This window comes from Podarcis muralis, chromosome 5 (genome assembly GCF_964188315.1).
Source record: "Podarcis muralis chromosome 5, rPodMur119.hap1.1, whole genome shotgun sequence".
NCBI lineage: Eukaryota > Metazoa > Chordata > Lepidosauria > Squamata > Lacertidae > Podarcis > Podarcis muralis.
Genome location: NC_135659.1, coordinates 79,564,513 through 79,591,709, shown reverse-complemented (window position 1 = coordinate 79,591,709; position 27,197 = coordinate 79,564,513). Strand labels below are relative to the sequence as shown.

General features: G+C 45.7%; 1 protein-coding gene and 1 long non-coding RNA gene across 2 annotated transcripts; both read left to right on the top strand.

Annotated features, from left to right (window-relative positions):
- The first annotated feature begins 1,287 nt into the window (after positions 1–1,287).
- Positions 1,288–24,889, top strand: LOC144327846 (uncharacterized). Its single transcript, XR_013393015.1, has 2 exons — positions 1,288–1,837; positions 22,402–24,889. It is a non-coding gene; the product is annotated as an uncharacterized LOC144327846 (long non-coding RNA).
- On the top strand, positions 1,831–4,439 carry LOC114599582 (P2Y purinoceptor 1-like). Its single transcript, XM_028735059.2, has one exon. It carries the CDS (start codon positions 2,271–2,273, stop codon positions 3,357–3,359), a length of 1,089 nt encoding a protein of 362 aa, XP_028590892.2. The 5' UTR covers positions 1,831–2,270; the 3' UTR covers positions 3,360–4,439.
- Positions 24,890–27,197: the final 2,308 nt, after the last annotated feature.

Below are 27,197 nucleotides of genomic sequence, written 5' to 3'. Positions count from 1 at the left end.
ACTATATTTCTTTGGGGGAGGAATGAACAAATTCCTATGCCCCCAAAATAACCCAGAGATGCATTTTAAATAAAAGCACACATTCTACTCATGTAAAAACATGCTGATTCTCAGACCGTCCGTGGGCTGAATTTAGAAGGCGATTGGGCCAGATCCGACTGCCGGGCCTTAGTTTGCCTACCCATGGACCAATGGGTGATTCAGTGCAAGGTAGCCTCCCACATTCCTAGATGGATAATGCTTGGGAATCAGAACTGGACAAGTGGGGCGTTCTGCAAATGACCCGTACTATTTTGCTACAGTTCCCAGGAGTCTCTGGGGGAGGGTTTCCCAAACTTGGGTCTCCAGCTGTTTGGACTACAACTCCCATCAACCCTAGCTACCAGGACCAGGGGTCAGGGATGTTGGGAACTGTAGTCCAGAAAAACAGCTGGAGACCCAAGTAGACTCAGGAAAGGTGCCTTAGCCCGTTTCCTCATTCTGACATTTTAGTTTGTAAACTTCACTCTTTGTCTCTCCCTTTTGAGATAAGTTGGGTATGTTTGACCCGGAGAAGAGAAGACTGAGATAGCCATCTTCAAATACCTGAAGGGTATAGCGTATTGTTCAGCTATGGAACTCACTCACTCAGTGATGGCCAGGGATCCATTAGCTGTGAAAGAAAGACTCAGTGCTTTTTTCGGGGGGGATGCAGGGGGATGCATACCCCTAAACAATTTGTGAATCTTTGTACTTCTGTCCATTTACTGTATTTATTTTTCCTGGTTTGAACTATAAAATGGCGATTTTCTTGAGTCAAAATGAGAGTACCCCTATACATTTTTTTTAGAAAAAAAGCAATGGAAACAGTTAAGTGGGAATATTTATTATGATTATTTTATTTATTAAATTTATATATATTTATTAAATTCATAAAAAGATCTCAGGGCAGTTCACAGAATAAAATACAAGATAAAACACAAGTAAATAATTAAACCGAAGCAACAAAGCAACACAATTTATGTCCCATGTGTATACATCATCATGTCCAATGACGTTATGCGCATGTAAGCTGTATTCAAGCATATTGCGAAGCCAGTCCCCAGCTTCTTAGGATTTGTATGTGTAGCAGACTATACATGTCAGACAACCAGGTGTGACATGTAACTATTATTTGCATTTATTCATCACTTACACACCATAAAATACCTTAAAGTGGCTTACAATCGCTACTCACAGGTAATAAAGTGGTAAGATGGGGAAATCGTGGCAAGTTATGGCTGCAGCCATCATCCATGAAGCCCAAGTCCTTCACCTACTTGGATCCTGCACAACCATTTCCCTGGAGGAATTTGGAGAACCTGCGCGAACGCAGGACAAATAAAAGCAGGAGTGCGTGGTGAGGACCAGCAGCAAAGCCAATGCAATCTAGGTAGTCGTGCAAAGGCGAGGTTCAAACCGAGGGCACGGGAAGGGTGGCCGTCCCACGCCCCCTGCTTCCCCTCCCTCGAGGCGCCCCCTTCCCCGCCCGCCTTCCCCTTTCCCAAACAACCCCAGCTTGGACTTTCACTTTCGGGCTCCTCCCGGATCCCTCCTGCATCTCCGCCCCCTGCTCTCCTCGCGTCCCGTCCCGTCGCGTCTCACCTCCCCTCCTCTCTGCAGACTCCGCCGCGCTCCGGGAGCAGCGCGCATCCGACAGGCTCCCCTCACGACGGTGCGGACGCGGCCCCACCGACGCCTCAACCGCGAGCAGCACGTCGGAAGGCGACAGCTTTCCATCGCGACCCGGGGCCACGAGTCGAATCTGGAGTCGGAGAGGGCGGAGATCGGACGCAACGCGAAGCAAGCCAGCGGCAAAGTGAGACCTGTCCTCCTGCGCCCTTTCCCCTTCCTCCAAAACCGCCCCGTCGAGGAGAAAAGCCCTGCACCTTTTCTTCCTCTGAAGTGCCGTCCATTCCGCTTCCCTCCCTCGAGTTTCCACATCCTCATCACCTTGTCCTAGGACACCTTCTGCTGCCTTCCTCCTCCCGTTCTTAGCTCCCTTCTGTGTCCATTGCCCACAACTGTTCTTGATTCACATACCTCCCTTCTGAGGCAAGGCTGCAAAGCTCTCCTGGTGCCTCTGCCGTCCACCAATGCTGCCTCCTTTCCTAAACCTTCCCTTGGGAACTCATAGATCCCTCCTGCATAGACATCTCCCCTGCTCCTTTCCCTGATTTAGTCCTGGCAGGACCCCCTTCTGTAGTTCCTCTCCCTGGTTCCTCCTCCTCTACCCCAGCTGCAGCTTTGTCATGGACCTCATGGAAGGAGAAATAGACAGCCTGGCCAACACCACAGCTGGCACCACCCCACTCAACATTGAGCTCCTGTGCCCCGTGAACACGGATTTCACCCAGTGGTTCCTGCCGACGATTTACCTGGTGGTCTCTCTGCTAGGGGTTGTGGGCAACGGGCTGGGCTTGTGGAACCTGTGTGCCAGCTCTCGGAAGGGCAGCTGGAGCGCCCTCAGCGTCCTGGTGTGCAACTTAGGGGTGGCGGACTTGCTGTACGTGGTCACACTCCCTTTCCTGGTCTCCTACTACCTCCTGGGTCGCGTGTGGCTCTTTGGCCAAGGCTGGTGCCGGGTGACGCGTCTGCTGTTCCACCTGAACCTTTATGCCAGCATCGGCTTCCTGACCTGCATCAGTGTGCATCGTTACCTGGGCATCGTGTACCCGCTAAGGATGCTGGGCAGGTGCCAGACCCTCGGGCCTACCGTCTCGCTCAGCGTCGTGGTCTGGGCCTGGGTCCTCATCCAGCTCTCTCCCGACTTCATCTTCAGCAAGACGGACCGTGTGGGTGTCAAGTGCCATGACACGACGGAGCACGAGAACCTGGGGACCTACCTGCCATACATCCTGACCATCACAGTGACCGGCTTCGTCATCCCTTTCCTCATCATCACGGGATGCTACTGCCACGTGGTCCTGGTCCTGCAGAGGAACCGGAACGTGGACCCCATCCTCAGGCGCAGGAGCATCAAACTGGTGGTGCTGGTGACGGTGCTCTTCTCCGTCTGCTTCCTCCCCTACCACATCTTCAGGAACCTCAACTTGCTGTCGCGGAGGTGGCAGCTCCAGGGGTCCTGCACTCAGACTTTGAGGAACATCTACATCGCATATCAAGTGACACGAGGCTTGGCCAGCCTCAACAGTGCTGTGAATCCTCTCTTGTACCTGATGGCTAGCGAGGACCTGGTGACCCAGTCAAGGGCTTTTGGCCGAAGGATGAGAAAGGCGCTGGGGTATCTTTGGCAAAGTCAAAACCAGCAGCGCTTGGACCAAAATAAGCAAAGCATTATGCTCAATGAAGAATGCGAGGAGGTGTCTAATTATCTCTGAACTGACTTTAGAAGAAGAAAAGCATACCCTAAATGCTTATGTGGGCTTCTTTGCAATATCCATTTCTCTCTGGGCAGAGACTACGGTGGTTTTTAAAAGAACTAAACGTGATATGTCATGGAGGCACCATTGCATGTGATTTAAGCACATATTTCTTTTATGCCCTTGTTTTCTCCAGTGAAACAGATCTAGTAAACCCTGCAAGTGCTTCTTGGAAAGGCTATGTTCAGAGGCAATAGTGGGGTGAATGTGGTGTTTGTCCTTTACCAGAAAGGAAGGGTTTATCAGAAACTGTCCGATGCACAGCCAAGATTTATAGCACTGCACCTTGATTATTCTGCACCTGTACAGTTATTCATTTACTCAATTTGATAGTCCTGCACCTGTTTACTCAGTATATGTCTAATTGCCACGACTAGAGGCCTGTGCATTTGAAGACAATAGGATTTAAGCAACCTGACTTAACACGAAGGATTGCAAGCCTTATGTATATCCATATTTGTGGTACCACTTGGTGGGGAGCATAAGCAGGAAATTTATCCAGATGCCTGTATTAGATGCACTTTTCAATTATCCGTGAAAATTACCATTTCTCTTTACTGGAGAAAGCATGCCAATGCTATTGCTGTCACTGTAGATCCAGGATTTTCAACAATTCATTGACACTTTCCCCCTCCCATTTTTGACCACAAATGATTAATACAAACATTTGGGAAGAAATGGGCTATGCAAAATGTTTGAGGGCTAGAAACTTGTGGTTTTGTTTCTGGAGGGGCTGTGTTACAGTGTTTACATTGAATCAGACAACATTCTCTAAAGTATATCCTGAAGTGGCTACACCAGTTAGTCTGCAACCTTATGCACTCTTACCTAGGAAGTTCTTCTGAGCTCAGTAAGACACGTACGGCTAACAATACCACTGCTTAATGCGTGCAAATGACCTTACAGCACATTATGATGATTACAAATATAGCTGTACTGGAGTTATTTACTCATTTGTACCAATTCCTTTGGTGTCTATTTCAAGATTTTGAAATGAGGAATTAAATAATTTTTTGAAATGGTTCTGAGCACATTGAAGATGTTGCATTTGCTTGATTTTAAGGTAGCTTTTGGTTGTTTGAAAGATTGGCTGTCGGTCCATGTAGAAAGGATTGAACCAGGAGCCTCTCTAACACAAGTCAATGAGCTCTTGAGCTAAGTCACCACATCTAATGTGACATGAGTCTCTGTTGCACCAAGCAAACCTCTCATTATCCAAACACAGAGATGGGGAATCTGTGATCCTACAAAAGTTGTTGGACTCCAGGACCCATCAGCCTCAGCCAGCATGCCCAGTGGTCAGAGATGATGGAAGTTGTACTTCAACAACGTCTGTACTTCCCCACCCCTGGTCCTCAACAAACCACCCCCCATCAGAACATCATATGCTGTATTTGCCAATTAGATAAAGGGTGTAAAACAATGTGTGCATTATGCAGTGAAGTTAACAGTTGAATCCAAGGGTCTGGTAGATTTTGCTTTATCACAAATATTTATCTCTTAGAAAATGCCCACTGGTCTTATATCTTCCAGAATCAGTTTTTGAAACACACAGCTTCATCCACATTTGTCAGACTCCCACATTTGTATTCTGTCTTTTGAGGAGTGTGCATAGTGGTGGGCATAGAGGCAAAGGATGTTGTCTTATACTGAATCAGACCATGGGTTTATCTAGTTCAGTATTGGCTACATTGACTGGTAACAGCTTCCTGGGGTTTCGCAGAGGGTCTCTTGCAGTCCTGCCTGGAGATGCCAGGGATTGTATCTGAGACCTATGTGCAAAGGCAGGATCCTTCACTGAGCTATGGTCTATAGAAACACGGGCCTTCACTCAACTATGGTTTACCACAGAGCTACAGCATCCTTGGAGCTATCCCGTGAGGAAGGTTGGAGGAGGGAGAGATGGAAAGAGAGAAAAGGGCCCAAGGTCAATCAGTGAGTGCAATAATTTCAAAATGGATAAAGTAATAATTTGTGTTGATGCTGCTAGAAGAAGGTATAAGTCATTGAACTGCATCCAAATCTTCACTGGGCAGAATGGAAAGGTCACCTTGTTTCTCAGCTATTTTGGGAGAGCAAGATAGTAGAACAATGCAGATGCATGTAGTCACTTTAGGCAGCCAGGGGTCTAATCACAAAACAGTTAGCAGCTCATACACGCTAATCCGCAGGAATTCACACATTGGTGTACTTAATATTTTTATCCAGCCCGTTTTATTTGGTATGCAACAAATTTAAGCATTTTGTTTCTGGAGATGAAATCTGAAAGCATTGTACAGGTTTCCGGCTTACAACAGCTAAGCATCAGATCAGAATGGTTATCTTGGGAGGAGTACCTTGCAATCATATTGTTTCTCCTTACAATTCCATATGACATTTTGGGGGTTTCTTAGTTTTATGAAAATAAACATTATCAGAGCAAAATACATATGATATTGCCCGTCCAATCCATGATAATCTTTGCACATCTCCTTGTTGGTTTGTAAAAATGGAATAAGGAGGTTTTTATTGTCTTAGGAGGATTGGAATAGCTCAGTCGGTAGAGCATGAGACTCTTAATCTTAAGGTTTGTAGGTTTGAGCCCCATATTGGATGAAAGATTCCTGCATTGCAGGGGTTCCTTCCAACATGTGGCTCCTTCCAACTCTATGACTCTGTGTTTCTATGACTGAGATTGGATCTCTTGTCACACTGTAAAGTCTCTATCCTGTTTTACAGGAGCTGAGGTTTTAACAGTGTAGATCGCTTCAGTAAAAAGCAGCAGTGTACTGATAAATCTGAACTCAAACTACACTTTACATGGGAGGTCTGTGGTTGGATCATTCATTCATTCATTCATTCATTTAATGTACCACCCTTAATCCAAGGATCACAGGGCAGTTTGCAGTACACTAGGTCCTAGGATACTGGGCTGGCTCCAGATTGAGGCTGCAGTTCTTTGAAGGATGGGCCATAGCTCAGTGGCAGAGCATCCGCTTTGCATGCAGAAGGTCCCAGGTTCAATCCCCAGCATCTCCAGGTAGAGATGGGAGAGACTCCTTGTCTGAAACCCTGGAAAGCCACTGCAGGTCAGTGTAGGCAGTATTGAGCTTGATGGACATATGGTGTGAGTTGATGTGCTGCCACTGAGCTGTGGTCCTTCCCTCTCTGTTCATCAATTTCAACAGAACCTAAACTGAACCAGCTTAATCAAGATCCAACCCTTTGCATTTTTGTATGGAATGCAGTTAATGGTGGTCAACCCTTTCCCCACCATGCCATTTTGCTGGCCAAAACCCACCCACTCCAACTGCTATTTTGACCTGCAAAAGGCAGCAGTGGCCGGGATACAAATCCAGAGATTTCCTGCATAAGGTATCACTTGGCTCTTATGTTATTTGGAGTTTGGCTGTTTTTCTTTCAAGTGGAAATGCACAGGACAGAAAAACACACATAATCTGATCTGATAAATCAGTGGTGGTGCCAGTTTAGCAAGGGAGTAGATAAACTAAAGGGACGCGGGTGGTGCTGTGGGTTAAACCACAGAGCCTCGGACTTGCCGATCAGAAGGTCGGTGGTTCGAATCCTCACAACGGGGTGAGCTCCTGTTGCTCGGTCCCTGCTCCTGCCAACCTAGCAGTTCGAAAGCACGTCAAAGTGCAAGTAGATAAATAGGTACCGCTTCGGTGGGAAGGTAAACAGTGTTTCCGTGAGCTGCTCTGGTTCGCCAGAAGTGGCTTAATCATGCTGGCCACATGACCCGGAAGCTGTACCCCGGCTCCCTCGGCCAATAAAGCGAGATGAGCGCCGCAACCCCAGAGTCGGCCACGACTGGACCTAATGGTCAGGGGTCCCTTTACCTAGATAAATTAAATCCAGCCCCACAGCTTTCCCTTTCACTCAGTTGATCAAAATAACTATCTCCAGGTTTTTTTAGCAGCTAGATCAGAACCACACACATAGCTAGTTGCTGTGAAACTGGACATAGGCTTTACGTAGGTGCCTTTTTTTGGTAAAAGATGATGTTTGGGAATTCACAGTCCTTGTCCAACTAATGTCACTTGTGACAAACACAAGAATTTCAGGGAAAACTTGCTGACTGGATAATTATTGCAGGGTGACATATGATGATGGCTTCGGGGTGGGGTGGAAACAAGACATTCTAGATAGATTTTAAAGGGTTTTTGCTGGTGTTGTTGACACGCCATTGCATTTTTGCTAAGAGCTAGTATTTAATTCAAAAATAAAATTATCTGCAACTGTAGAAGTGGCTTGGGCATTTCTAGCTGAGCGCAGCTAGTTGAGCACGGTCACTGCTTGTAATATTTAAAGAGCGGCTTGCTTAGCCTAATGGAAATATGGGCATGGAAACAGAATTCCACACATACCAGTATATCCTTATTGAGATGAGGAACCACATGAGCAAACAGAAGCTACCACAACTGTATATGAGTAGTCTTGGGGTCCTTCCCAATGGCCTTTTTATTGTGCCTTCATGATGATTTGTGCTCATGACGGCAATGGGGCAGTTATATGTGATCCCACTTTTAATACTGTTTGTGTCTGCAAAACTTTCTGGGCAGACCTATTGCTTTGTTCCCAAAGAGTGCATACCCTGTACCATCCTGCTGAAACCCTGTAGCTTTTGATGCCACAAATGTCCTGGGTTTTGGTTGGGTTGTTTGCTTGTTTTTTGGCCTTGGTAGAGTGCAAGAGTGCCCCTCTCAATGGCAATAATGTGGTAGCATTGGGGAAGCACGGCAGAGCAACGTTTAAGAAGAAGAAGAAGAAGAAGAAGAAGAAGAAGAAGAGTTTGGATTTGATATCCCGCCTTTCACTCCCTTTAAGGAGTCTCAAAGCGGCTAACATTCTCCTTTCCCTTCCTCCCCCACAACAAACACTCTGTGAGGTGAGTGGGGCTGAGAGACTTCAAGGAAGCGTGACTGGCCCAAGGTCACCCAGCAGCTGCAAGTGGAGGAGTGGAGACGCGAACCCGGTTCCCCAGATTAGCAGACTACCGCTCTTAACCACTACACCACACTGGCTCTCTTAAAGTGTATGATTCTGTATGGTCCAGAATCGATCCACCACTAATGCAGTATAATTCTCTCAAAGACATGTTGCCAAATGCACCCACAAGAAAACCACACTGGTAGACTACAGGAACCCTTCATCAGAAAATTGGAGATAGGCATGAAAGGGTCGGATTTTGAATGCCCTGCTTCTCTGCCTGAATTGCTAAATTGGCAACACAAAATTACACTTTTTTCCCCTATCCTGTATATTTCCCCTTAGCCAGTTTCCCTTTGAATGTGAGGTAGTGGTGACAGGACAACTCTTTACCCATAAATGTATACGGCCGGCTAAATTTAGGCGTGGAAGCCATGGCTCAGTAATAGAGAACATGCCATGCACACAGACGGTTTGAGGTTCAGCCCTTGGCTGGTTAAAAAAGAGGGTCAAGTAGCCATTGATAGGAAAGCCATTGATGGGAAGGAGACCCTGGAGAGCTGCTGCCAGTCAGAGAAAGAGCTAGGCAAACAGTCCTAAGTCTGACGTGGTATACAGCAGGTTCCTATATTGAACACAAATAATTCAGTTTATAGTGTTTCTTCAGTAACATCAGTGGTCAGTCCTATATGTGTGTTCACAAAAGTGACATGCTTTTTATCACTGCAATTGAGAGGGGTTGTGGGTTTTTGTTTTTTGTTTTGCCTATTTCAGCATTTATTTTGACTGCGATATATGCAATATGTCAGGCATGGGCTGACTTTACTTTTGCAGGATAGGATCTCTCACTCTCTCTCTGTCTCTCTCTCTCGGAGACCTGGGAATCTAAGGTTATGCTTGCCAGATGCAAAACAGGAACAGGACTACAGTGGTACCTCGGGTTACGTACGCTTCAGGTTACATACACTTCAGGTTACAGACTCCACTAACATAGAAATAGTGCTTCAGATTAAGAACTTTGCTTCAGGATGAGAACAGAAATCGTGCTCTGGTGGCGCAGCAGCAGCAGGAGGCCCCATTAGCTAAAGTGGTGCTTCAGGTTAAGAACAGTTTCAGATTAAGAACGGACCTCCGGAATGAATTAAGTACTTAACCCGAGGTACCACTGTATTGCATCTTCATTAGTGGGGGGCGGGGTTTCAATAAGCTACACCTGCTGACATTTCATCTTCTATGCAACTATCAAAGGTGCAGGAGGCTTGTCCTCATTTGTACCTGGCCAGGCCCAAAATTGTGACTTGGCGGGGGGGGGGGGGGGGAACCGATGCAAAGCAGTGACTCAGGGGATGATTGCCCACTACATCCAAAGACTGATACTCTTCTCTGTTTTGTATAGCCTAAGTGCAAGCAGTTCTTTTACCGGGAGCCAGAAACCTCTGATAATTTAATGAAAGCCGCCCAACAATCTCATCTGGTCAATTGCACTACTAACCCCCCCCCCCCCCAATATCTGCATTTCTGTACACATGATGTGGCCGGAGAACTGCACTGCAAAATTCAGAGGTGTACATTTTTCGAAAGGTGGCTGTGCTTTCATGTCACATTGTTTTGAGAAGTATGGATTAGGTAGGTAGGTTTGCCTTTAAAATGAACCAATATTCTCTCCCATCACTACATTGCTCTCCCTCTGTCCCTCATCCCATGACAGCATCATGCTCTGCGTTGTCCTCAGTGGTGTAGCAAGGTCAGGTGGTACCCGGTGCAGAAAATGTCTTGTCTCTCCCCTCCCCCATTGAAATCTAGTTGGACTCCCAAGAGACTGCGATCTACTCACAGTATAAAAAGACTGGCTGTGATCTACCCATTGTCATTGACAGAAAGTTGCTGAGCCTTTTTAAGGGAAGGATTGACCAAAGTTGCTGTGCTTTTCTTAGGGGAGGGTTGGCCAAAGTTGTTGAGCTTTCTTTGGGGTTACAGGGTTTGGGTCTTGAGTTGAGGGAGCTTCTGCTTCTCTCCTTCCCTCCACTCTCTGCTTGTTTGCTCGCCTGCCTCCTTCCCGTCCTGTCCCTGCTGCCTGCATGCCGCCTCCAGTAGCCAGGGAGCTCAGGGCTGTCAAAACAAAGGGGGAAGAGGGGAAGGCCGCCAGCAAAGTGCCGCAGCTCCCCCCTTCCCCCGACGGCTCGGGATAGGTCTGAGTCGTGAGCAGGCGGCCCGTCGAATGTCACCCCCCTCGGGGATGACACCCAAGCGGTCCGCCCTCCACCCCCACCTTGCTCCATCCCTGGTTGTCCTGTCCCCACTTAACAATATTAGCTGCCATTGGGGTCAGATAAATGCACAGTGCGGCGTTGTCGCTAGAAGAGGGGAAGAAGAAAAACAGCAGTGGTTGGGTGTTTCATGTAAATGGAGAGACCCTAGCTCAGGAGGAAATGCAACATGGGACTTGTAGTTCAAAAAAGGCTGAAAGGCACCTCTTTGGCTAAGCCCACCATATCTATGTGTTGAAGTTTCCCAGGTTTAACTGGCCTGTGCAGTTAAACAGATCAGGGAACAGGTGGTGTAAAAGACCCTGCCTGTGATTCTGCAGGAGAACTGCTAGTCAAAAGTGCTAGGCTAGATAAAGAAATAGTCTTGCCTCGGTATAAGGCAAATTCCTGTGCAATGTCTACTTTCACTCTTCGGAAACATAACAACATCATACAGAAAGTCACCCCTTATTAGTGACTTTTAATAGATGAATGGGTAGTACCAGAATCTCATACCCCACCATCATTTCTCTGATGAAAATAGGGACATCCTTAATGATGATGATGATGATGATGATGATGATGATGATGATGATAATACCCCACACATCTATCTGGGTTGCCCCAGCCACTCTGGGCAGCTTCCAACACACACACACACACACACACACACACACACACACACACACACACAATAATAAACCATTAAACATAACAACTTCCCTATACAGGGCTGCCTTCAGATGTCTTCTAAGGGTTGTATAGTTACTTATCTCCTTGGCTCGGGGGTTGCATAACTCCATACCATCCAATATTTCTCCAATGAAAAAAGGGATGTCCTAAGGAAAAGCGGGACATTCCAGGATCAAATCAGAAACTGGAACAGCTTCTGTAAATCTGGGACTGTCCTTGGAAGACAGGGACACTTGGAGGGTCTGGAATCTTCCAGATAAGTAGTATCAAAAACCGAAAGCAATTTCTGATTATATATTTGTTAATCTTGGCTTCCTTTGCTTAATCACTTGCCTCATTTTCATTTCCAGTCAGGGCTTGTCTTCTGGGAAGAGAAGGCTAAAGCCTATTGCCACAAAATGTCTGCAAAGGGTTTTTCAGCACACACTGAAGCCAAGGATTAACTTCAGTGTGGGTCACCTCAAAGAACCCCCATTTGTTGCACAAGAAGGCAAATCTCACAACACCCAGTGCTTAGTTTGAGTCTATCCATTTCAGACAACCGGCAAGAGAGTCCTGAAGTTACAAAGATGGTTTATTTCACCAGCTGAGTTTGAAGAGCTGAAGAGCTTTCCATGATAAAAGCTCGCTGGACTGGATGAAGATTTATCGCACCAAAGCTTGGCTTGTGTGCACTCCCGGCCCTCTTTTGACGTACACAAAGGAAACCAGGCTTCTCTGTTCATACCAGATAATGATAGCAACCAAATAAACATTTACAGCTTTTGGTGACGGGTTGTTTTGAGCTGTTTAAAATGTGAATGAATGCAAGCCAGCTGGCCCAGAGTCTCACAGAAGAGCCGCAGAGCTCATTCTTGCAAGTACAGTGGTACCTCTAGTTACGAACTTAATTCGTTCCGGAGGTCCGTTCTTAACCTGAAACTGTTCTTAACTAGAGGTGTGCTTTCGCTAATGGGGCCTTGCTGCTGCTGCACCGCGGGCACACGATTTCCGTTCTCATCCTGGGGCAAAGTTCTCAACTCGAGGTAACTCTTCCAGGTTAGCAGAGTTTGTAACCTGAAGCGTTTGTAACGTGAGGCGTTTGTAACTCAAGGTACCACACTCCATCGTTCTGCCCGGACACTGAGGTCCAGTGCTGAGGGCCTTCTGGCGGTTCCCTCACTGCGAGAAGCCAAGTTACAGGGAACCAGGCAGAGGGCCTTCTGGGTAGTGGCAACCGCCCTGTGGAACGCCCTCCCAGCAGATGTCAAAGAGAAAAATAACTACCAAACTTTTAGAAGACATCTAAAGGTAGTCCTGTTTAGGGAAGCTTTTAATGTTTAATAGGTTTTTGTATTTTAGTGTTTTGTTGGAAGCCGCCCAGCCATATGGGCAAGGTATAAATAATAAATTGTTGTTGTTGTTGTTGTTGTTGTTGTTGTTGTTATATTACAAGGAAGAGACAGATCCATAACCAGCTACCTGTCCAACCCAACAACTGGCTGGTGGCTGGTGGAAATTGTAGTCCAAAACTTCTGAAGGTATGGGAATGCAGGTTTAAACGATCAAACATGGAGCAGCAGCCTTAGCATCAAGGACTTTGATGAATGGTTGAAAGTCTATAGAGTTCAGTCTATAGAGAAGATTAAGGAGTGGGTCATGAGAGCAGTCTTCAAATATCTGAAGGGCTGCCATGTAGGAAAAGGATGGTGTGGACTTGTTTTCTCTTAAGATCATAAGAAGAGTTTGCTGGATCAGGCCAATGGCCCATGTAGTCCAGCATCCTGTTCTCATAGTGGCCAAACAGATGGCTGTGGGAAATGCACAAGCAGGATTTGAACACAGGATCCCTCTTCCCTCCTGTGGTTCCCAGCAACTGATTTTCAGAAGTTGAGATTCCTGCATTGCAGAGGGTAAGACTAGATCATTCTTGGGATCCCTTCCAACTCTGTGATTCTATGAAATAAGAAGTGCCCTTAATCTTGTTTTCAAACAGCCCACTGCTTTCTCATAAGAGGAGGCAGCATACATTGTGCTCTCAAATATCCTTTCAAGGGAAGCTGGAAAGATGTCCTCTGCAGTGAAGCATTCGGGGATGTGTTCAGTTTCAGACAGCTGGACTTTTGGAGATCAGGCACTCTGTGTCAATTTCTGTGTCTCCTTCTGCCTAATTTGAATTAATTAGAAACACTTGACGTACTTTAGACATTGTTGTAAGAGATCAGCTGGAACTGTAACATACTCCTCTTTTTTTTTGTTTTCGTGCCTCAAAAAGAATGTTTAGTTTTGTCTCTGAGTCAGCTGGGGCATTTGGGGCTAAGTATATAACACCCAATATTAAATAAAAGTACACATTTTAGGGGGGAAGAATATGGAGGGCAGGGGTGGGTGCATATGATGGTTTGTGGGGTCTGGATACAAGGCACTCATGCATGTTTAAATTCATGTCCCTGGTTAGCCGCAAGACTTACTAGGTGGTCTTGGGCAAATCGTTAAATTGATTAATAGTCTACGGATTAAATCTAGATTTGTGTTGCAGGCAGCCAAAAGTCATAGCAAGAATGTAAACAAACATATGGCACAGCACATGTGAAATCCTTATGCTAGTAAGAAGCATACAGATGCTATTTGCACTACTTAATGTCTTTATGGTTAAAAAAAAAAAGGCATATACAATATTGTTGTTGTTTAGTCGTTTAGTTGTGTCTGACTCTTTGTGACTCCATGGACCAGAGCATGCCAGACACTCCTATCTTCCACTGCCTCCCGCAGTTTGGTCAAACTCAAGTTGCAGAAGGTCGGCGGTTCGAATCCCTGCAACGGGGTGAGCTCCCGTTGCTTGGTCCCTGCTGCTGCCAACCTAGCAGTTCGAAAGCACGTCAAAGTGCAAGTAGATAAATAGGTACCACTCTGGTGGGAAGGTAAACAGTGTTTCCATGCGCTGCTCTGGTTCGCCAGAAGTGGCTTAGTCATGCTGGCCACATGACCTGGAAGCTGTACGCCGGCTCCCTCGGCCACTAAAACGAGATGAGCACCGCAACCCCAGAGTCGGCCACGACTGGACCTAATGGTTAGGGGTCCCTTTACCTTTTTATTATTACATGTAGACCAGCCTGGGAAACATCTGTCAGACAATTTGTCCATCTAGCCCAACTGTCTTCAACCTGGTGCCCTCGACAGATGTTAGAACCACAGAATTCTTGAGTTGGCAGGGAGCACGAGAGTCATCTAGTTTGCCTGCTGCAATGCAGGGATCTTTTGCCCAAGATGGGTCTCGAACCCACGACCCTGAGATTAAGAGTCTCAGGCCCTACTAACTGAGCTATGCTGTTCTTGGACTACAACTCCCATCAGCCCCACTCAGCAAAGCCAATAATCAGGGATGATGGGGGTTGCAGTCCAACAACATTGGGCCATGCCCAGGGCTGGATTTAGGTTTGATGAGGCCCTAAGCTACTGAAGGTAATGGGGCCCTTTATATGTCCAGCTGTCCTTTGTCAACAACAAATTGTCGCTGTTTTTTGTGTTGAATATATGCTATATGGTAATTTATGGACCTAATAGGCATCTAAAGCAATTTGCACATGCAGAATATAGGCACCCTATATATAGAAATGAGCAGCAGGCAGGGCCCATTACTTGCATCACAGGAGCCTACACAACACAAAACACTGTTGCTGTATGTAGGTTTTATTCTATTTATTTTTTATCTTATATTTTGGAAATGTAAATCCAGTTTTTTTCTTCCTTTAATTTTTTTTGGGGGCCCCCAAGAGAATGGGGCCCTAAGCTATAGCTTGTTTAGCTCCTACGTAAATCCGGCACTGGGTACCCTTGCTGTATTTGTATACTGGAAGGAGTGTACAAACAGCTGCCTGTTTAGCTGCACAACCTTATGCATGTTTGTGTTCAATGGTACCTACCCCTTGATAAGTTTCTTTTAAGACTGCAGAGTTAGCAATATCCTTTGTTTAATCGAACTGTATCTGGGGTGTGGCTCTCTAGAAGAAGATGGGCCCAAAGCACTCTCTTAAAAAAAACCCTAAACTGTCTATAAAAAACAAAACTGCCCAGAAGGGTACAGCTTTTTAAAATAGGTGGTGGTATGGAGCAGAAAGGGACGTGGGTGGCGCTGTGGGTTAAAGCCTCAGTGCCTAGGACTTGCCGATCACATGGTCGGCGGTTCAAATCCCCACGGCGGGGTGCGCTCCCGTCGTTCGGTCCCAGCGCCTGCCAACCTAGCAGTTCGAAAGCACCCCCGGGTGCAAGTAGATAAATAGGGACCGCTTACCAGCGGGAAGGTAAACGGCGTTCTGTGTGCTGCGCTGGCTCGCCAGATGCACCTTGTCACGCTGGCCACGTGACCTGGAAGTGTCTGCGGACAGCGCTGGCTCCCGGCCTATAGAGTGAGATGGGCGCACAACCCTAGAGTCTGGCAAGACTGGCCCGTACGGGCAGGGGTACCTTTACCTTTACCTTTATGGAGCAGAAAGCAACCTTCTTCTTTGCTTTCATGGCAACTAGTCCCAAATCAAAACAACAACATCCAGTAGCCAGGTTGAAGAGTGCAGGTACCATTTGTTTGACTTGGGCAGGCATTTGGCTTTGATCTAGAACTGTGCAAGGAAGCCTCCTTCATTATTAACTCCCAACTGTTGTGATTTTTCTTCCTTCCCAATGCTTATACATGGATTAAAGAGAGAGCAGTTGGAACATTTTCCACATTGTTCACCTTCACTGTGGAATAAATAAGAATCGGAGGAGACTGCAACCTCTCTTTCGGACTGAGAGAACAGAGAACAATCCCTCTGAGTGTAGTATTTTCTGCTTACTTTGATCTTTTTTGGAATAGAAAGAGAAGGGAATTCACTGCCGTCTCCATCTGTGTAGTGTCTCCCTTATAAACAGTCACTGACTGCAGTAGTTGTATAAAAATCCAGAAGGCATATCCCTTCAGCAGCAAGCGATCGCAGGAAAAGAAACCAAAACCTGCAGATACCATAGATCCAGGGACATTTTAGCAGAGTGGGTAGCATCAGCTGGAAGCACTGCCAGGGCAGTACCTCTGGCATCCTTGGGCAGTTGCCAGGGCCCCAGAACTCTGCCTGTTCTGTTCCACCATCAGGGACCTTAGGGATGAAGAACTGGTAAGAAATCAAGTTAATAAGATTGTAATAATCTATGAATACTCAGCATGTTGCCCATGTTGAGGCCTCTCTCATACCTCCCATCATTTCTCACATGAAAATAGGGGCACACTTGCCAGTTCTCATGCCAGATCACATCCAAACTACAGCACCTGCATATTATTTATTACACATCGCTGAAGGCATTGCTCTACCTGATTTATACTGCATTCGTTTTCTCTTCCGTGGCCCAAACCTCCATTGCTTTGCAAGTAAACAGGGGGCTTATTCTTTGCACTAAGAAAAGATTTGGAAGTTGCCTCGTTCAAAAGCTCTCAGTTACTACTTGGGATGCCACAGCAGGCATTGCTCTTCATGGAAACTTGATGAATGAGTATTTAGACGAATATTAGAGAGACGATAGGCTCATCCACATTTCTGCTTGTCCTGCCTCATTCCCCTGGAAAATCTGATCTTGAACGCTGAATTGGAGCCATCAGTTTTCTGGGGATTGACTTTTGCTCCATTTCAGCAATAAAAAGTGGGTCTTCCTAGGAAAAGCAGCAGAGCAAACAGAAATCCACTCAGGCATATGCCTAGAAAGCAGAGGACACGAGGAAAATTGCTTGGAACCATGCTTTTTAAGCACAGGACCAGTGCTGGATTTACATATAAGCTAAACAAGCTATAGCTTAGTCCCCCCCCCCCCAAAAAAAAAAATTAAAGGAAGAAACCCTGGATGTACATTTCCAAAATATAAGATAAAAAACTAATAAAACAAAACCTACATACAGCAACAGTATTTTGTGTTGTGTAGGCTCCTATGATGTAAGTAATGGGCCCCACCTGCTAGCTTGCTCCCTAAAATATCACTGGTTTGCTCATTTCTATATATAGGGTGCCTACATTCTGCATGGACTAGTTGCATGGCAACATGTGCAAATGGCTTTAGATACCTATTAGGTCCATAAATTACCACATAGCATATATTCAACACAAAAAACAGCGACAATTTGTTGTTGACAAAGGGCAGCTGGACATATAAAGGGCCCCATTACCTTCAAGAACTTAAAGGTAAAGGGACCCCTGACCATTAGGTCCAGTCGTGACCGACTCTGGGGTTGCGGTGCTCATCTCACTTTATTGGCTGAGGGAGCCGGCGTACAGCTTCTGGGTCATGTGGCCAGCATGACTAAGTTGCTTCTGGCGAACCAGAGCAGAACACGGAAACGCCGTTTACCTTCCCGCTGGAGCGGTACCTATTTATCTACTTGCACTTTGACGTGCTTTCGAACTGCTAGGTTGGCAGGAGCAGGGACCAAGCAATGGGAGCTCACCCCGTCACGGGGATTCGAACCGCCGACCTTCTGATGGGCAAGTCCTAGGCTCTGTGGTTTAACCCATAGCGCCACCCGTGTCAATAACTTAGGGCCTCATCAAACCTAAATCCGTCCCTGGGCACGGGACAAACAGAAGTGCGGAGAAACCCTGAGACTAAGGAGAAGCAAACTGATATCCAGGCCCACTACCAAGTCTGGTTGTAAGTGAGAAGGCAGACAGGTGAGGATAGATTGAGGACATTGTGTCAGTGCCCTATTTGCTATTATGGACTAGCCTTCAGTTGGAAGCATGTGCAGCTGCAATTGCTTTTAACCTTTTCCTTGCATTTCACGACAATTCAGCTTCACAATGATATATGACAGGAATGAGCACCTCTAGATGGTTCTGGACTCCAACTCCTGACCATTGGCCATCTTGTCAGGGGCTGATGGGAGTTGAAGTCTAATAAATCTGGAGGAGCACAGCTTTTCCACCACGGGCACATACAGTGAAAGCAGAACAAACAAAGATGGAATGATTGCTATCAAGAATCAAAACAAAACAAAACCACCACATATCACTGTGCAGAAGCTTTCTGCACTTATTAGATTTTTGTGTGACTGAGCAATTCTTGCCTGACATTTTTTTTTAAATGCTAGGAATGGGCTATGGGTATAATGCTAGCCAAATCCTTAAGGACAATTCGCATGGGAGCTGCAGGCCAATACAGGATGCAATTCTCTCATATTAGAGAAAAGCAGGCAATCAGGTTAAGATACACTTTAGCATTTCCCTCCATTTTTTAGGAGACTTTGAAAAATAGCTCTGTGCCAGTACTCTGTCCACGTCAATTTGAGATGAATGCAGTACAGGCATTACTGGAATGGCATGGGATAGAGAGCAATGTAGAATTATTCATGGAATTACTCTTTGTATTCTTACCAACTGAGGGTAGACAGGCATTCTCCTAGTTAAATTTCAGGCACTAGATTTGTTGTTGTTGTTGTTGTTGTTGTTGTTGTTGTTGTTGTTGTTCCTTCAGCAGGCATTTTAAGGAAGTCTTTGGTTTTATATTATTGTTCTATTGTCACATTTTATTTAATTGTTCTTACGTACACTACTAAGAAATTCAAATAATTAAGTAGTATATAAACATCTTAAAGAGACCAACTGCAGGGCAGATTCTGCAGCCCTCCAGATGTTGTTGGGACTCCAACTCCCACCATCCCCAGCTGGAGGCCATACTGGCTGGGGATGGTGGGATTTGGAGTCTGACAAATGTGGTATCAAATTTAGGTCTCACGCTATCAAAGAGAATTGTGTGCAAGAAGGAATTCTGAATGGATACTGAAATATTATCATGGTCTTAGGACCATCCTACAGTTTGGCAGCCTGTTCCCTTTTAAAGAAAACACGTCTTTATGAAAGAGATAATATCAGAGTTAGTGGACCATTTGAGCACATTTATAACCTACCAGATGTGTTTCATTCTTGTTGGTTTTGCACAGGCAGAATAGCAAAGGCTTTGAAATTGTGAAACACCCTCAATGCTTGTGCTATTTTGACTTCAGATTAAGTAGGAGTTGTTAAATAGAAGGTCAGCTATTCAAACCACGAATGGAAACACAAACAGTGACTGCCTTATGAGTTATTGAGTCTCCTTGAATCCATCATTTCTCTGCAGCTTAAGGTTCGTTTAATGGCTGTTGGCGAGACAAGCAAAAGTGTCTTGGAAATCTCAGTTGTATAAATGATGTACAGCCTGCCTCAGACATGAAACAAATGGCCTTCAGCTGAAATCTAATCCTGACAAAACTCCCCACCTACCTCAGAAATTTTGGCTGCAAAGTCCTCATTCGCTAAGCACAACTGGGTTATCGGCATTGCTACAATATCCAGGTGGGTCTTATAAATATGTCACCATATCGGAGACTTCCAAAGCCTGTGGCTTGTTCTAGACAACAACGGATGCTGAGAGTTCTACATATGCAGGAAGCTTTAATAACAGATCTAATGGACAAACTAAACGTCCTTGCAAAAAATATCACGGGTGGCCGTATTCCCATACATGGGGACAGAGGGCGGAGTTCCAACACTAAAGAGACTGATTGGTCAGCACAAGTGTTTCTGCTTGCCTGATGAAATGATCTTCCGACCGCTGCTCCATCCCAGTGTGTGGTCCTGAAGGTTCTCCTGGCCTTTCAGAGTGGATTTGGGGGGTGGGCAGAGCAGGAGGGAAAAACAAATGCAGAGGCTAGCGGGACTTGTATGGTTACAGCATTTCTACAGTTCTGTTTAGAGCACAAAGTGACTATGAGGTGACTTGCTTGAGTCCACCTTAGTAATCTTTATGCTAGGGCTTGAATGTAAACGTCCCACACCGAAACTAACCGTCGATCTGTGCACTATAAGGTCGTTCCCTTATTCCATGGGTAGGCAAACTAAGGTCCGAGGGCTGGATCCGGCCCAGTCACCTTCTAAATCTGGTCCGCAGACGGTCTGGGAATCAGTGTGTTTTTACATGAGTAGAATATGTCCTTTTATTTAAAATGCATCTCTGGGTTATTTGTGGGACCTGCCTGGTGTTTTTACATAAGTAGAATGTGTGCTTTTATTTAAAATGCATCTCTGGGTTATTTGTGGGGCATAGGAATTCGTTCATTTCCTCCTGCCCCAAAATACAGTTTGGCCCCTCACAAAGTCTGAGGGACAGTGGACCAGCCCCCTGCTGAAAAAGACCCCTGCCTTATTCCTAAGATGGCTAAGCCTTTTTTTTTATTATCGGTAAAGACTCTGAGACGAAACACTGCTTTGTGTGGGAGAGCAGGACAAATGCCACAATAACTATAACAACAGTAACTAATGGCGAGATACCGCCTGCATTAGCGGAACTAGGATATAATGCCAAAGCAGCTGGATTACAGAAGATGTGTTTGGCAGAAGGTTCCAGTTTTGAAGGACTTTGAAGCGGGCATTTTCCTGGCGACTTTGCCCAGAAAACCTGTCTCTGAGAAGGAAGATCCCTGGGCCCTTTCTCAGAGCCTAGGCAAGGCAGCAGGGAGGTGAAGATGGGCACCCAGCTAACTGCTGCAGATGGGTGCTGAGCTTGGCTGCCATGTGGTGTCCACACAGGGCCACGTGGGTTGGGTAGTGGTGAACATGTGGCAAAATGAGCTGGTGAGGGGTCCTTCTGAACCCTGGAGACCTTGGCCCAACCCTGGAGACCAGGCCCAACCTGCCTGGTGGCTAGCAAAGCATTCAACATTTCTCTGATGAAAACAGGGACACCCTGTTGTTGTTGTTGTTGTTGTTGTTACCTGCCCATCTGACTGGGTTGTCCCAGCCACACTGGGCAGCTTCCAACATATATAAAAACAAAAGAAACCATTAATATATATATATTTAAAGCTTCCCTGCACAGGGCTGACTTCAGATGTCTTCTAAAGGTTGTATAGTTATCTCCTAGGCTTGGGGGTCGCATAACTCCATCCCGCCAATATTTCTCCAATGAAAATAGGGACATCCTATTTCCGTGCACTGCTCTGGTTCGCCAGAAGCGGCTTAGTCATGCTGGCCACATGACCTGGAAGCTGTACGCCAGCTCCCTTGGCCAGTAAAGCGAGATGAACGGCGCAACCTCAGAGTCGGTCACGACTGGACCTAATGGTCCCTTTACCTTTACCTTCAAGGAAAAGCAGGACATTCCAGGATCAAATCAGAAACTGGGATGGCTTCTGTAAATCTGGGACTGTCCCTGGAAAATAGGGACACTTGGAGGGTGCTGGACCTGTTTCTACCATCTCCCCACCTGCTGTGGCTCTCTAGGCCACATCAAGCCCTTTTATCTGAGGCGCTGAGGGCAGTTTGTTCAGAGCTTTCTCAAACCTGCAGCTGGCTTGATTGCCTGCTCTTACAGAATGTACAGTCTCGATCGCATTCAACTTGGATGGCTTTAAAAGAGATTTAACAAATTCGTGGTGGATCAATCCCTCAATGGCTACCAGCCACAGTGTTAAGGTTGTGTCTCCACTGTTGGAGGAAGCAATGCTTCTGAATGCCAGTTGCTGGGAATTGCATGTGGGGAGATGGCTTTTGTTCTCAGGCCCTGCTTGTGGGCATCTATTTGGACCCTGTGAAAAGGTAAAAGGCAAAGGCAAAGGACCCCTGGGTGGTTAAGTCCAGTCAAAGGCGACTATGGGGTTGTGGCGCTCATCTCCCTTTCCGGGTCATGTGGCCAGCATGACTAAACTGCTTCTGGCACAACGGAACACCGTGATGGAAACCAGAGCACACAGAAATGCTGTTTATCTTCCTGCCACAGCGGTACCTATTTATCTCCCCACCTGGGGAGATATTTATCTACTTGCACTGGTATGCTTTCGAACTGCTAGGTTGGCAGGAGCTGGGACAAAGCAACGAGAGCTCACTCCATCATGGAGATTTGAACCGCCGACCTTCCGATCGGCAAGCCCAAGAGGCTCAGTGGTTTAGACCACAGCGCCACCTGCATCCCTCCCCTTTTACCCTGTGAGAACAGGGGGCTGGACGAGGTGGCCTAATCTAGCAGGCTCATATTACGTTTTTATCTTATGTGGGGCAATTGCGATAACAATGGATGAACTATTGGGGAAAATAATATTTTCCTTTTGCTGGAAAGGTGACTTTCTAGAAAAGATGTATAAACAGTGCTCCCTCCCTTCCTTCCAGGAATAACACGAATCTTGAATGACCTTGAAGAATCTCTGTATTGAAGTGTGAATAGGAACCTGCTGTTGACTCCCTGCAAAAAAGGAGGAGGTGCAGAATTATTCTTTTTTTCGCATTCATTTCACACGAAGAATCGAAATGCTTTACATCCTGGTCCTATCGTATTCACCAAGTATAAATAGAAGCAGCAAGACGACATTGGATTCTTGCTTCACTGGGTTTCCAGTTCCATTCCATTAACTCAGGGGCGGGATAAGGGTTTATGTCACTGTCTTGGTGCTTCTAATTCCGCTAATAGGTGCAATACATCAGTTTCTGAAAGGGAGAGAACGGAGGGTGGAAAAAGCTGAGTAGGGTCCTTTTCATTATTTGCTTACCACTTTGCTAACAGGCTACTGTGACAGGCCCAGAGAAGGTGGCTGGCCACTCCACGAGGAGCGGAAAATGTTTTCTGTTCCAATGACACGAGGATTGAAGTGCTGCAGAGAAACTCGGACCACGAGCAACGTAAAAATAAATATAACTCTGCTCATTTGCAAACTGTGTCACGGGTTCTGTGAGCACCGGGAAGATTTTCGAACGGAACGAAACAGAAGCTCTGTGAGCCCAGAAGAGCCACATACACACCACACATTTAAAGCACATGTCTAACATTTTAAAATAAAACCAGAATGCCATAGTAAAAGGTGCAGGAAGAGCAAGAGGAGGGGTGGATTTATTGCGTGCAATATCAAGAAAAAGCAGTTAGAACCTAAACAATGCAAAGGATAGGCAGAAATCTATAAAATGCTCTTGGGGGTCTTTGCAAAGCCAAAATGAATCAAAGTGAAAACATAACCTTCCTGTAATACCTCTTCTAGTTATTTAGAACTGCATAGGGAATGTTTGGAAGTGGCTGTCACTCATCTAGAATGGATCAAATATGTCAATTTCAGCAAGAAAGAGGAATTTATACCAAGGATGTACCTGCAACCAGATTCTGGCATATGTAGAAGGTTCTGGACATTGCTGAATGGCATGGGGAGTGAACAGAATTGATAACTAGCCAGGATTCAGTACAATTTTCAGGGTATTGAAGGAGGAACAAGGTTGGTCTGCCAGCAACAGAACTCTCTAGATTGAGAGATTTGGGACTCAGCTGCAAATAAAACGTTTTAAGTGTGTTTTAAGTGCAATATACAGTGTGATACTAGATAGTGATGGTGAGCCTTATGGAAAATTCAATGTATTTTTTTAAAAAAACCTTTTTTTCAAAAAAGCATTTTCAGAACGGTTTTTATATGTGTGTAGATTCCACCAAAATTGCAAAGTAGGTGTGTTTTTGAAGTAGGTGTAAGCTTTAGAGGGCTTCAGAACTCCCAGCTTTAAACAATGCCAGGGAGATTTTCCTTAATCCCCCCCATTGTTTTTAATCTGAGGTTGTTTTATTACATTTGCTTAATTGTTTTTGCTTTTAATCTTTTTATATTATCATCATCATCTGAGGCTTTGCCCCAAAAAGGATAGAAATATTTTAAATAAATGCATTTTAATGTTAAGGGGTAAATGTACAGGCAGTGATCTTATCTGAGAGAAAGTCGTGCTGTAAGTGGAGGGCCCTTATTTCCACTTCTGAACTCTCAGAGTGTCTGAGCATACCACTTCAAGTGTTCTGGGGCACGAAAAGAGAAAGAATCATAGAACTGTAGAGCTGGAAGGGACCCTGAGGATCATCTAGTCCAACCCCTGCAGTGGGTTGGTGTGTGCACTTTCGATGTAGGGTTGCCAACTGACCAGGGAATAACCCCCTTCAACCTGGCCTGCTTGTGTACCTTTTACAGCACCTTGATCTATAGAAATCTGCCAGCAAAGCTGTTCAAGAAACAGAGAATAACACCATCACCCACTCTGGGGACAGCCTGTCGCTCAGTGGTAGAGCATCAGCAGGTGGTCCCAGGTTCAAGTCCTGGCATTTCCAGGTGAGCTAGAGGGACCAGTGGTCTGACTCAGTATTAGGCAGCTTCCAAGGTTTCTAACCAACTTATTATAACAGGCCTAGGGTGTTCAAGGTCCAACAAAGATCTATCTATGCGTATATGGTTTTTATTACGGTTGATGCTTTTCTTGTGAAACTACTTGGGTCTGTTTCATGGGGAGTGATTTATTAAACAAACGAACAAATCCAATCTTATCTCCCATGCTACTTAATGCGAAGAACATAAGAGAAGCCTGTCAATGGCCCATCTAGTTCAGGATCCTGTTCTCACACTGGCCAACCAGAAGCCTGTGGGAAACCCCTATGTTATGTACTGAAGTTCTCACCCTGGGCCAGCAGGGGGATACTGTAGATAGTTATGCAAATAAAGGATCGAAAGTGACGTTCAGTGATTGGATAGTTTTAGAAAGTTGCTACAGTAACGTTGTACTTGAGCTCTATATAAGCAGGCTGACTGAGCCCTTCAGCTCAGTTCTGTTCTGGCCTCTGAATAAACAAGAGCTGTTTGAAGAATCGCTATGTCGTCTGATATGTTCACCCACAACTTAACACCCTAAGCGTAGCCCAAGCAGTTTCCAGCAACGGGGCCGTCAATAGCCTTGTGTTTATTTATTTCTTATTTATTAAATATCTATACCGCCCTTCATCCAAAGATTACAGGGCAGTTTACAATATAAAAACGCAAAAGTACACACCATAATAACAAACGAAAACAAGGCCCACCCCATGCACAGTTTAAAAGGCCACAGATTGTAATGAATATGTCCAATCCTTTTAAAGTCTTCCAAGCTGGTGGGGGTGTTTTCTGTATGCAGATGATGCCCGGCTCTGGGGCTTGCTTGCTGATCCCGGTGAGGGCGTGGGTGTCCTGAATCAGCATCTGTCATCAGCTAAGGACTTGACCGATGATGCTTTGCAGGCATCTTTGAGCTGGTTTCCAAGAGGAATAAAAAAATCCAAAATTGGAGTTTGTGCGGAGATACGAAAGCTCCCTTTCCCATCTTCCAAGACTGGGGATGGAACTAAATTCCAGTTTTGGCCTCATTAAGGGAAGAAGCTCAGCCTGGTTTCTTCCCCTGCCTAATTAGGCTGATGCTTGTCAGCTGGCAGGGGGAGGGGTGCATTTCAGATGCAGATATGAAAGCTCTGCTTCCTCCTGTGTCTCTGCTGAATTCTAAGCAAAGCCTTAGCTGAGAGACACAATCCTTTCTCCCCTCTCTCTCTCTCTCTCTCTCTCTCTTGGCAGTGACTTAGATATTCCTTTCTGCACAATTAAATCCCCTCTGTTTGTCTCATTAGGACAAGTAGCTGCTGCTGCTGCTGAAAACACAGAGGAGTCGCATGTCACATCCCCCATTCCCACCATCTTCCAACCCCATCTACCCAAGTTCGATTCCTCCTCTAGCCCAACACTCTCCATGGAGCCCATGATAGCTAAAGGCCTCACTTTTCCCGACTCTGCTTCTGCCTCCCCGTAAGAGAATAAAGACGTGGAATTGAAAAGGGGCAGCTGCTGTCCAATCAGATGCCGCTCATGATTGCCCTGATAGTCTCCCTACCTCTGCTACTCATCCTTCCTCTATGCCTCAGCTCAATGCTACTGTACAGGTGCAGTTAGACAGTAAGCCCTGAAAATCCTTTAGGTACGCCTACAGTGGCTCAAGCATGGATTTGTTGATTTGATTTTAAATAGCGGTGTTCATGGACATACACATAAGGGATAGCTCAGTCGGAACACCATGAGTCTCTTAATCTCAGGGCTCCACATTGGGTAAAAGATTCCTGCATTGCAGTGGGTTGGACTAGATTATATTGGGATGCATCTGGGGAGGTGGAGGCATTTGGCAGGCCCCAGCTGGCTCCAGCCACCGGCCAGCAGCCAGGCGATCTCCAGTCCTCGGAACAGCATCAGACAGCAACACAAGCCTCAGAGACCTTTAGAGACTTGGCACGCTCTAGTCAGCAGAGTGAATAACTTTTCACAACAGAAATGGCGGACAGAGACATGTGTAAGCATTATTTACAGGTGTTTATTCAGCATAGTTCAGGAACAAAGGAAACAACATGTCTGCTTCCCTTTGTGTCCAAGCACAACAGTATAGCAAAAGCAATATACAAACGGAAGTTCCCAGTAGACTGTGCTGGAAGTAAACAGGCATGTGACACACAACAGTCATGCCTGATCCTTTTAAGGTGGAACGGAACTATATCCTAACAGATTACCCTTGTGGTCCCTTCCAACTCTCCGATTCTATGATTTCTCCCAAATCTGCCATGGACATAGGTGTTATTTTTTCCCCTGTAGGTGCCCACACCTGAGCACACTGGGGACAGGTGCATGACCTCAGGACAGGGCCAGAGCTGCAGCCTCACTGCCCTTTGAGTGTATGCAGCAACCTTCATACATCCAGTGTGTGTGTGAGAGAGGAGGGGTATCACTGAAATTCAGACATTCTACATTAAAATAATAATAAAAAGTCCTGAATGGGATTTGCTGCTAAATAATAATAATAATAATAATAATAATAATAATAATAATAATTTTTATTTATATTCCCCCCCTCCCTGGCCAGGGCCAGGCTCAGGGCGGCTAACACCAAATATGAATTACAATAAAACATAATAGAAAAACAACAAACAAACAAACAAACAAACAGTTAATTAAAATATAGCTTAAAATACAGCTGATCAATATATCAAATATATTAATATATCAAAATGTTGTTCTGAAGGTTACTTTTTCTTTTTTCCCCTTTGCGCACGTAGACATGGTGGTTTTTAACCAGCTGTATTTAAAAATGGAAGAGTGGCTCCCCGTCCC

Coding starts and splice junctions, on each gene's coding strand:
- LOC114599582 (XM_028735059.2), top strand. CDS start 2,271: ATGGACCTCATGGAAGGAGAAATAGACAGCCTGGCCAACACCACAGCT.